Source organism: Antrostomus carolinensis, unplaced genomic scaffold, assembly GCF_000700745.2.
Source record: "Antrostomus carolinensis isolate BGI_N321 unplaced genomic scaffold, ASM70074v2 scaffold3727, whole genome shotgun sequence".
Classification (NCBI taxonomy): Eukaryota; Metazoa; Chordata; class Aves; order Caprimulgiformes; family Caprimulgidae; genus Antrostomus; species Antrostomus carolinensis.
In genome coordinates, this window is record NW_010326555.1 from 1 (window position 1) to 10,862 (window position 10,862).

The window sequence follows — 10,862 nt, forward strand, 5'->3', positions numbered from 1 at the left end:
CCCAGGAACGAGCCGGTTTGCATCTTCTGAGCAAACAAAGTGGGTTGGGGCTCGTCCTCCAGCCTCGTAGGCAGCGAGTTGGAGCGCGGTGCTGCGGTGAGGTGCCTGGGCTGCTGGTGTGTCTAGCTTAAATTAAGAAACCTGCCATAAAGGGTTTTAAATAGAAACCCAAGCAAGGACTCTGTGGTTGGCTTTTCCTCCCTAACGAGTTGCCGTGTCGCTGGCTTGAATTGAACTTTCCAAAATCTGTGGGAGACTTTATTTTGAAGAATTCTTGCCTTGCTGCTGGTGTTTTTAATCAGATGAAGAAGATCAGCATCTAGGGAAATAAATCAGTAGCTCTAGAGGAGCAATATGGGGTGGGCTGAGTTTATTTATAATCAGGGAGTAAGAAAATAATAATAATTAAAAAAATGATAAAACTTGTGGAGTTGGACTCTGGTGTCTTTCTTTATTTCCTTTTGTAAGCTGTAATCAGGAAAGGAACTTGCCTTCCAGCCTACAGAGCCTCTGCCTCCCCTGAAATAGCCTCCCCTTAAAAGGGGAAGGGGTGTGGAGAGGTGTCACTGCTCAGTGGGCTCTTCTGAGCGCATGCCTGCACAGGTAATACAGGAGCACTGAATGAGGAGATCAAAAGGAGGGAGAGGAAGTAGGGAAACTAGATAAAAATTCATTTAAATTTTGAAATGTCATTAGTGTAGCTCGTCTCTTGGAGGACAAACTCTTCAGCTACTCCTGAGGGAATTTTTTGTACATATTTTTATCCATCCTGTACTGTTCAATTTCCGAGCATCACAGTTCTCATACATATTTGCACCCTTTCTTTTCTCCTCACAATAGCTGCTCTTCTCAGTTGAGAAGCCACACGTGATGTTTTGTTCTGCCTGTCACAATACTCTGCGTTTGCACGTGTGCACATGGTGGGGTTTTTTTTTTTTAACAAATCTGACTTCTGGGCTGAAGAGTTACATGTAAATACCAAGTTCACCATTTTACTCCAAGACAAACTTGTTCTAGTGCTTGTTAATGTCTGGTTTTGCTGGAATATTTGTGCAGAGCAAACAAAACAAGCTCCCTGGCTAATGTTGGCTGAAGCAGCACAATCCAAGTCCCCTGGAACAGCGACACAAACACTTGAGCTTGCAGAATACGCTCCCTGCAGATTCTTTGGAGCTGGCTCTGTCAACTTGAGCTAGATAGAGATGTTAACACAAGTAATTCTTTGTTTTTCTTTTCCCCTTTTACTCCTAGTTTGCTTTGCATGTTACTCCACAGCTTAGAACTGCATTTTTCTTTGCAGGTTTTTAATGACTTTCATTCTTTTTTTTTCAGCAGAGGCTTTGAAACCTGCTGGAGCAAAGTCTGTGTGTTGTGTTCTCTTATCAGCTCTGTCAACTCTTCTCAGATTCAGGCTGCCTGCGTTGTTTCTTTAATGATAAATACCTTTGCTTTGTTTGCAGTTGTGTAGTGCAAGTGTAGCTAATTACATGTCGAAATGTAATTAGCTAATAATAATGACACTTGGATGTCTGTGGTGCCAAAACCTGCTGGAGATTGTTGTGTTCAAGGAATGACAGGCTAGATGGGCGAGTTACTGAAAGGTGTTGATTAAGGTGGTGGAATACAAAGAGGAATTAGCCTTGATCTTAAAAACGAGCTAGTTCTGAAAGGTGGTTTCTATATAATGACATAGAACCGTGGCATAATTCTGACTTGAAACTAGTTTGTTCTTTAGACAAATGCTTAACCAGCCAATTGTAGCGGCTGATGTCCTGCTGAACCAACATTTTTCTCTTTGGAGGATGTGAGAGTGGAATGTAGGAGTATTGACTTTTGCAAAACAGCCTGGTTTTTGTTTCAGCACTTGCAGAGCTGATGCCTTTGACTTTCACGCTGCTGTATCTTGCTGAGCGTGGAAATACGTGCAGCCTTTGTACTAATAGTGTGGCTTGTTGTGATCACAGGTCACTGCAAAATCCTGAGTCCTACAGGAGGGCAAATAGTGGGGCTCGGATAAAGAAAGCCCATGGAAGCTGTGGTGCTGTGTTTAGCTACTGACTCCAGGAACAACACGAAGGAAAAGATCTTTTGCTGTGAAATACAATTTTTCTTCCTGAGCAGTACAAAAAGCAGGTCTTGAAAGTGAGCTGCTAGATCCTGGAGTCATGAATCATTAAAGGGACAGACTTGATCAAATATATAGATACAGGGTTTGCCCAAGGGCAGTATCTCTTCTTGATTGTTGAGTATTTGACAGTATTTCTGTGGTTCTCCTCTCAGCTTGGCTTGTGTGAGCCTTTCACCTGGAAATCTGGAAAGGCAGGGAAAGAACTCTGGAGTGTTCCAACTTGCCAGCACTAACTTTGCGACTGGTATTACACAACTCATCACCACGTTACATGAGGGTGGTGGTAGTTTCCTCTGGATGCAGTCATCTTCTGCTTGAGAGCGTGCTGAAGGGGGAAAAATAAGTCACTGAGCTAAAGGTGTACGTTTCAGGCTGCTGGAAACAAAATTGGTGGAACTTGGGTGGGAGAAAGAGTATTTTTGAAGCTGCAAGGTGGGTTGTACCACAGGGACTTGGTTTTATCTGGCATAATTTGAAGCTGTGTTTAAGCTGATGAGTGGTTGGTTCTCTTTCTTAGTGGACTTCACTTCTGCATGTCACAAGTTCTAAACACCTGAATGTTTGACTTAGTGGCAGATATTCCCCATGTAATAGATAAAGCTGCTTCTTATGTCTTTCTGTTAATCCACTTTTGTAAGGAAAAGTAATGTTGTCTTATTCCATCTGATGGGGAGAGGAGGGTAGGAAATGGGCTTTTGGAAAGAGGCCTGAAAACACCGTGTGCCTGGAAATGACCTTGCTCTCCAAATCTTGCTTTCCTTGTGCTATATTGTGGCTGCAGAACTGTACCATTCCCTAAAGTTATTTAAATTTCTTACACCTCAAATAGCTTCTTGATAAAGGTTTATCTAGAAAACATCCTCTAACTGAGAAAATACTCTCTTTTAGAAAACTGATCTTAATAATACTATTTCCTGTAAATGTTTTCATACTATATGATGCTTGACTTAAAATCCTCATTGCACACATAGGAGAAATAGAAGATGATGTGTTAAAATGAAGCGGTAGATGACAGCTTACTTTAAATTCAAAGCAGCTACACTTTCTAAGTTCTCATCCCTCTTTATTTAAAGGATCCAGAAGTTGCCACACATGGAGGTGAAAACTCATCTGGAAGATGTCTGTTGACTCTGCTGGGTCTAGCATTCATCTTGGCAGGACTTGTTGTGGGTGGAGCCTGCATCTACAAGTACTTCATGCCTAAGGTAGTGTGGAAGTTCTTTTTTCCTTAAGCATCACTGAATAAAAAAAAAAGTGTAATTATAAATGGGTTACCAGTATAACAGAAAACCTTCAGTAACTGGGACATGAAGACTGCTCTGCCCTTTATAAGAGCTCCAGACGTGAGAGACCTGTGCTTCACGTTAGAAATACAGCTTTAAAGCAATATTAGCTGTAAAAATAACTGGCCTTGCTCTTGCCTTTCAGCATAAGGTGTACCGTGGTGAAATGTGCTACTTTGAGAATGAAAATCGCGATCGTGCTGTAGAACCTTATTTCCTCCCGATTGCTGAAGAAGCTGACATTCGAGAAGATGACAACATAGCCATCATTGATGTCCCCGTCCCAAAGTTCTCGGACAGTGATCCAGCAGCGATTGTTCATGACTTTGACAGGGTGGGTATGTGTGAAGCAGTAAGAAATAACTTTGTCTCCTTGCTCCCTGGGAAGCTGTGGAGCAGATGGTAATTGTAACAGCTCCAGGGTTTTCATTCTGGAGACCTTTAAAGCTTCCTGTCCGTGCAAGCTTCTCTTTGGGGCTGGGCTGAAGCCTGGGAAATCTGACCCTTTTCACTCTGTAGCAGCAGACTTGTGCAAGAGAGCGGTGTTAACAGAATGTTAGAGGAGTTGATAGTCACAATGACTCTGAATAGATTCTCAGAACAATACTTTGCTGTGCTGTGCAGCTCTAAACATTGATGCCCATAGGGTGTCTGGAAGTGACGCTTGGTATCTGGTCATGAATCCAATGTAGATGGCAGTGAGGACAGGAGAATGTTGTAAATGTGAGTTTAGAAATGGGGAAACTGAGGATTCAATCTCAGATTCTGCCAAACTGTGTTACAGCAAAATGCACAGTTCCAAGTGAGTGTGGGCCTGGTGTAAGTGAATTGACAAATCACTTCAAATGTTTATCAATATGTTAAGGGCGAATGTCAGGAGGATGGAGCCAGGCTCTTCTCATGATGCCCAATGGTAGGACAAGGGGCAGTGGGTGTGAGCTGGAACACAGGAGGTTCTGCTTAAACTTGAGAAGAAACTTCTTTCCAGTGAGGGTGCCAGAGCCCTGGGACAGGCTGCCCAGGGAGGGTGTGGAGTCTCCTTCTCTGGAGACATCCAAAACCCGCCTGGACACCTTCCTGTGTGATCTCATTTAGGTTCCTGCTCTGGCAGGGGGATTGGACTGGATGATCTTTTGAGGTCCCTTCCAATCCCTGACATTCTGTGATTCTGTGAAAAGTAGAACTCGGGAGTGCTGTGTTAGTTGCAGGTGGTTTCTCCAAAGCAAAGATGAGAGGATGGTTTTGATTTGACTTTTTAATTGAAGTTGTGTTGACAGTATTAACAGTTATCCTTAGCTGTAAAAGCTCTTCTGAGTTGTCTGTAAGGCAAACCTTGGCAGTGCAGATATAATCACAGCAAAGACACAGAGCTGGCCTCTGTCCCTGCTGCCTTTGACAGCAGCGTGGAGTGCCACGCAGCCAAGCTGTGCTACCTGTGATGGCAGTATTTGCAGCTTTTATCTGTGCTGTCTTGACAGAATCTTGGCTATAACTTAAAGGATTTGGGCAACTTAAGAATCCCAGAATGGCTGGGGTAGGAAAGGACGCTTCCAGGGAGGAGCAGCCACAGCTTCCCTGGGCAACCTGTTCCAGTGTCTCACCACCCTCACAGTGAAGAACTTCTTCCTAATATCTCATCTAAACCTCCCCTCTTTCAGCTTAAACCCATTTCCCCTTGTTTTGTCATTAACTGCCCTTATGAAAAGTCCCTCCCCAGCTTTCTTGTAGCCCCTTCAGGTACTGGGAGGCCGCTATAAGATCTCCCTGGAGCCTTCTCTTCTCCAGGCTGAACAGCCCCAACTCTCTCAGCCTGTCCTCACAGCAGAGCTGCTCCAGCCCTCGCATCATCCTGGTGGCCTCCTCTGGACTTGTTCCAGCTGCTCCAGGTCTCTCTTGTGATGTGATGAATGATTGCTTCTCAGCAGTTGGATACCTTTTATTTGCACTGTGCTTAATTGGACTTCTTCAGTTAGGAAATCATACTCCCAAATACTTTCTCTGTATTTATGCAAACTGTACTCATTTAGAATTATGATGGAAACAGCTTTTATAGTCAACTCTCCCTTCTGCACAAAAGTCCTGCTGGAAACTGTAGCTGTGACCACTTTAGCAAAGTGTTAATTACTAAATTCTTACACCAGGCAGTTCCTGAGTGCATCGCTTTGATACCAACTGTGCACCATCTCCAGCTTTTTGAGCTACCTTAGTCCTTGTAGAACTGTGTTATGATAATTAAAGGCCACGCTTTATTAATTGAAACCTTGTTTTCAAAATAGCTTTTGACAGCGTATCTTGACTTGCAACTGGGTAACTGCTACGTGATTCCGCTGAACACCTCCATCGTCATGCCGCCCAGAAACCTGATGGATCTCTTCGCAAAGCTGGCGGTACGTGGGGACTCCACTGTTCACTTATGCTGACAAGATGACTTTTGGTAGGAGTCCTGGGTGTTGCTCCTGAATGACTGTCTCTTGCTAGAACAGTCCTCTTGCCATCAAAGCACGTAATCCCCCTGGCTCAGTCACTGCACTGAAGTGGAGGCCAGCTGTCAGCAGATATTATGTTGAGTAGATTCATGCTTAATGCTCTTTATTAATACCAAGCTTTATGAAAGCTGAAAGCAACTAGCAAAGAAGGTTAAATTTAGCTCTTATAAAGGAATTTGATCAAGCTCCAAATATCATTGAAGGTCTAAACCTGAAAGTTACTACCTGAAAGCTCACTTGCCCCATGAGAGTTTTAATGAAAAGAACAATGCTAACTTGTTCTGCTTTTTTATTGGCGCTGTAGTTAAGAGCTGACCACAAGCACTTTGACTCTTCAGTGACTATAACTGGTATTTTTCCAAGAAGACTTTACCTTTATGGGTCAAGTTGATAGAGCTTGCTGCTACTTTCAAATGAAACACAGTACTGAGCTATCAGATATCAAATGTACTTCTCAAAAAAAGTCATTGACTCCTCTACACCTAGTGCTAGAGGCCACCTGATCTAGCTTAGCTTGTTTCATTTTCTTTAGCTTCATGAAGAGAAGCTTTAAGTGTGTCTCCCTGCCCTCATTTTTTTTAGGAGCTGGTCATGAGGGGTGAGAGGATGTTTCAATAGTGCTGTGATCTTGTGGTGAAGACTTAACTTTTGTAGGTCACACTGACTGCTTCTTTTTTTTTGCATTAGAAATATGTTGCCTCAAACACAGAAACTTTCATCATACTTTTTTCTTTTTATTTTTTGTAACTGCAAACTTTCTGTTGCATGCAAATAAACTCCAACAGGTTCTATTTATGCTTGCTTCATGTGAGGTAAGCAATGTTAAGGTTAACTGTGCTTTGTTTGGATCTAACTGCAACTGTTTGAAGTAACCTTTGTCAGTTTTTAACTTCTCTGGTATGCAGCTGTTCACCACTAGCATATCTCAGTGTGAAAAGAGAAGGGAAGCTGAAATCTATTGCTTGAACCCCTTCCAAAGCAAAGGGTAAAATGTGATGATGTTTGCCCATTGTTAGCAGAATATTGTATCTGAAGGTTTTGTCTCTTTTAGACTGGCTCTTACTTGCCTCAGACATACCTAGTCCGTGAAGAAATGGTGGTTACAGAGGAGATAGATAATGTGTCTGATTTGGGGATCTTCATCTACCAACTCTGTGTTGGAAAAGAGACCTTCAGACTTCAGCGCAGAGACCAGATAACGGGTAAGTTCCCTTCAGGAAAGAAATGAATCTTCTTTGTGTAGAGAAAGGGTAAATACTTCAACCTTGGGAGTTTTTAGACTTGGAAATCTGTGTGTTCTCAACATGAGCCGAGACTTCTTACAGAACTGATGGGTATTTTCCCTACTTTCAAGTCTGTATCTCAAGTTTCATTCGAACATGGTGAGAGGGAGTTTCAGTTACAGAATTAGAAGTTACACACCCAAACCAAATTTGAACTAAAGCCTATTTCTGTTCCATCTTTTGGTTGAAGTTGTAAGTTCGTTTGGCTTCAAAATTCATATCATCCATTTGATAATGTGAGTCTCTGTAAGTGCAGCTTAGTCTGTCACTGTCCCATCTAAAGCTGGGTTACAGGAGCACTGAGTGAAAACATTGTGTTCTGGTTTACTTGCTCTAGAGGGGAAAAAAACCAAACCAAAACAACTATCTCTGGACATCCCAGACTTCCCCTCTGAAAGAGGAAGAGCACTTCGTAAGAACTTCTGAGCTCTTTCTTTACTGCCTGTCTCCTCACGCCACCCCTCTGCCGTTCTGTGGAAAGGATTGAATTTGAGGTGTCGGTGGCTTGACATACCCAGAGGAGGCCTGGAGTATGGAAATCTGATGCTCTTGAGTTTAGAACTGTACTTCTGAAAGCATTTCATAGTTTGCTGCTTTCACTAAACACATAGCAAACCATTCCTTTGTCACTTACAGCCTTTCAGAACGCAAATGTTTGGTTTGTCAGAACTCTCTGCTCTTGTTTTTCCTGCCAAACTCTTGGGCAGGAGTTTTTTTCAGCCTAGTTACAGCATCAGGAACCATATCTGCTGTTTGCAGGTGGGCATCCTGTGAGTAGATGGAAGGCTCTGGATGTGGGAGCATGAAACTGGTCCTGTGTAGCTAACAGCATAGGGCACATGAGGAAACAGGGAGCGCTGCCTTTATGCGAGGGGGAGGCATGTTGTCTCTTAGCTGTTGTGGAGATTCTTTGGTTAACGTGTCCAAACTGACTGCTGCTGTGACTGGAAGATTGTAGTCTACATAAAATAACTCTGAAGAGTGTTTTTGATGTTTCCTGAGGATAAACAACCTTGCTATAGTATGTTGTTGACATCTTTGCTGTATAGTAAAAGACTTGCATGAAAGGGTTCCAGTAAATGAATAATGCCTCTTGGTACAGTTTCTGTTTTGCATAATTAACCTTGTTTGTCCTTGAGAGGGAGGAGGGCAGGAAATCTAGTCAAATGGAGGACTGCTGCTGAGAGATGAGAAATCTATTCAGGGACAAGGCTTGTCTTGCCTTCCAGATCAAACTTCTAACACGCCTTTCTTCTGCTGTGTATGAGCCACACACACATAAATAATTAGCCTAAAATGGATAAACTCCTGTAACTTCTGCGGAGAAGCCTTGTCGTTGGGTTGGTGCTGCACTGGCTCTTAGATTTTATAGATTTCATGAGTTTTTCAGTTAGATTGAGCTGGCCTCAGGTTCTGCTGGAGTTGTAACTGAAGGTATGTGAGAAACTGGACAGGTCATCCCGACTGTCGAATTCTGTCCCCAGTTAGATGGCCACTGGGAACTTCTTAGCTTGATCAGCGTTAAGATGGAGATGAACTGAAGGACAGCCTTACCTGTTCAGTGTTTATAAACTAAACCAGTGCCCTGCTGGGTTTGGTCTGACAGCTAATGCTTTCTAGGCTTCCATGGATAACTTCTCTTGCTTCCTCTGAACAATTCTCTGCTTATTAAACAAGATGTCAATCTTTCTTCTCTAGTTGTTGGATATTGAAGTGCTTTAGTTGAGCAGCTTGTCTTTGATGGGCAGGACTGCTAGACTCCTAGTAAAGAATCACAGCTGATACAGGTAATACAGGTAAACTACCTGTGTCAGAGCCAATGCCAGCACATCCCAAAATAGAGAAAATCACTTTAATAGTGTTAGGAAAAACTTCAGTAAGATCATCAGCCGAGTGGCAAATCCTCAGGGGGCTCTCATCAAGGTGAAGGCTGCTCTGTAGAAGCACAGGGTGTTCATACATATAGGGTGGGGGCAAGTGCTGGTGAAGAAGAACTGGGGGTTTTTTCTGCTCCCTTTCTAAGTTTGGTTGGTTTTGGGGTTTTTTTTTTTGGTTTTTTAAACTCTCTCCCTGTAATTTCAATCTGCTTTGCTTTTCATTTTCATTGTGGTTAGGAAAACAAACTGGTACCAAGCTCTAGCAGCACTTCATGGGTGTAGAAACATTGGGTGCTGAGTGATTGTTTCTCGCTGCTGTTCATGATGACACAGAACTTGTAAATCCTCGTTGCTGGGTTCTAGGTTTGCTTTACTTACTCGTCTTCTCTCGTCCCCAGGTCTGCAGAAACGTTCAGTGGAGACCTGTCACTCGATCAGACACTTTGAAAACTCTTTCGTTGTTGAAACAAAGATCTGTCAGCAGTGAAAGGTGTCGGCTGGGAGGTGACTAAGCTCACACCTTCATTGAGAAGTCTGAGCATTAAACATCGACTTCTTCAATTAAAATGTGCAGTGATAATCAAAAAGCCTTATGCATTTTCTGTGTATCGCTTGTATTTCAGAAGACAGAGTCACCATTTCAGCTTTCTTTCATCCATGGTATAACTTTAGTTGTTTCACGTAAAACTTTAAATTTGAGTAAGGTTTTTCTTCTTTTAGAAGGTTAATATCTGTTTCTGTTGAATGCGTTTGATTTAGTGTAATCTGGGAATGGCAGAAAAAAATATATATATATATATATAAAAATGTTAACCCCTTCCTTGGCTGGAACCAATTCTGTTCACCTTCACTTTCACAGAAATGATTAATATTAATAATCTGTGGTTTGCACATCTTGTGTAGTTGTGTAGAATAGCTCTGCACTCCTTATCCTGGCTAAAAAAAAAAAACCCTTCCAGTGCGTATCATTAAAGGTTTATTTTAACTACCATGTGTGAAGCATGTAAAATCCAACCTCAGTGATCAGAAACCTCTTAACACTACCCTCTTTCATTTTGTGCAATTACTGTATTGAATTCGTCTGTATATTTGGAACCTTCCCCGAGCTTACGTTTAATTCTTCTCCCTTTGGTTTTGTGGTATTTAGATGCAGATAGAATTGCTCTTAAAGCTTGTCAGTATTTTATTTTTTGTTATAAATTGGTTTATCCTGTAACTTCCTATTTCAAGAATTTGTTCTGGTATAGCTCACTCGTGGATGTGACTGTAGTTGTAAACTTAAACTACTTTGGCTTATATCAACTTTTTAGATCCACTTTTTATGAGCAAGTAGCATTACTGCTGCAGTCAGAGAGCATTGTTCCTTTATTTTTTATTTTATTATTTTTTTGGAAAGCTGCAGTATAAAGATAATGAAGAGTTAGCATCCTGCAGTTGAACTTGAGAGTTTTATTAAGGGACTTTATATTGGCATAAATTCTGCAACCCTCTAATAAATGTTTCTCTAAAACTTTGGTGTTTGTGTGACTTCATGGCGCCCAGAGGCAAGAGCACTGGTGTGTGGAGAAGCGAGGGCTGTGGCCTGGGGCAGCGTGCAGTGCTCTTCTCTTTACCCTCACCTCTTGTTTTCAGCTTGTGAAGCCAAATTTCATCTTCCTGTTGCTGTGAAAATGCTTTGTGGTGTAAAATGAACTTGGGGAACAGAGGGAACTAAAAACATCTTGCTTCAAACTGTGTCCCCCAGCAGGCAGGTGTAGCACAGGAAGGATGCGTTCTGTGTTTCATCCATTTCAATATTGGTGTTG

At 42.2% G+C, this 10,862-nt stretch overlaps 1 protein-coding gene across 1 annotated transcript; it reads left to right on the forward strand.

Annotated features, from left to right (window-relative positions):
• Positions 1 to 3,201: 3,201 nt before the first annotated feature.
• ITM2A (integral membrane protein 2A) lies at positions 3,202 to 10,567 on the forward strand (the record flags this gene model as incomplete). Its single annotated transcript, XM_010171600.1, has 5 exons — positions 3,202 to 3,333; positions 3,557 to 3,745; positions 5,688 to 5,798; positions 6,949 to 7,099; positions 9,456 to 10,567. Coding segments are annotated over 5 exons (672 nt in total), but the record flags the coding sequence as incomplete, so codon positions are not given.
• Positions 10,568 to 10,862: the final 295 nt, after the last annotated feature.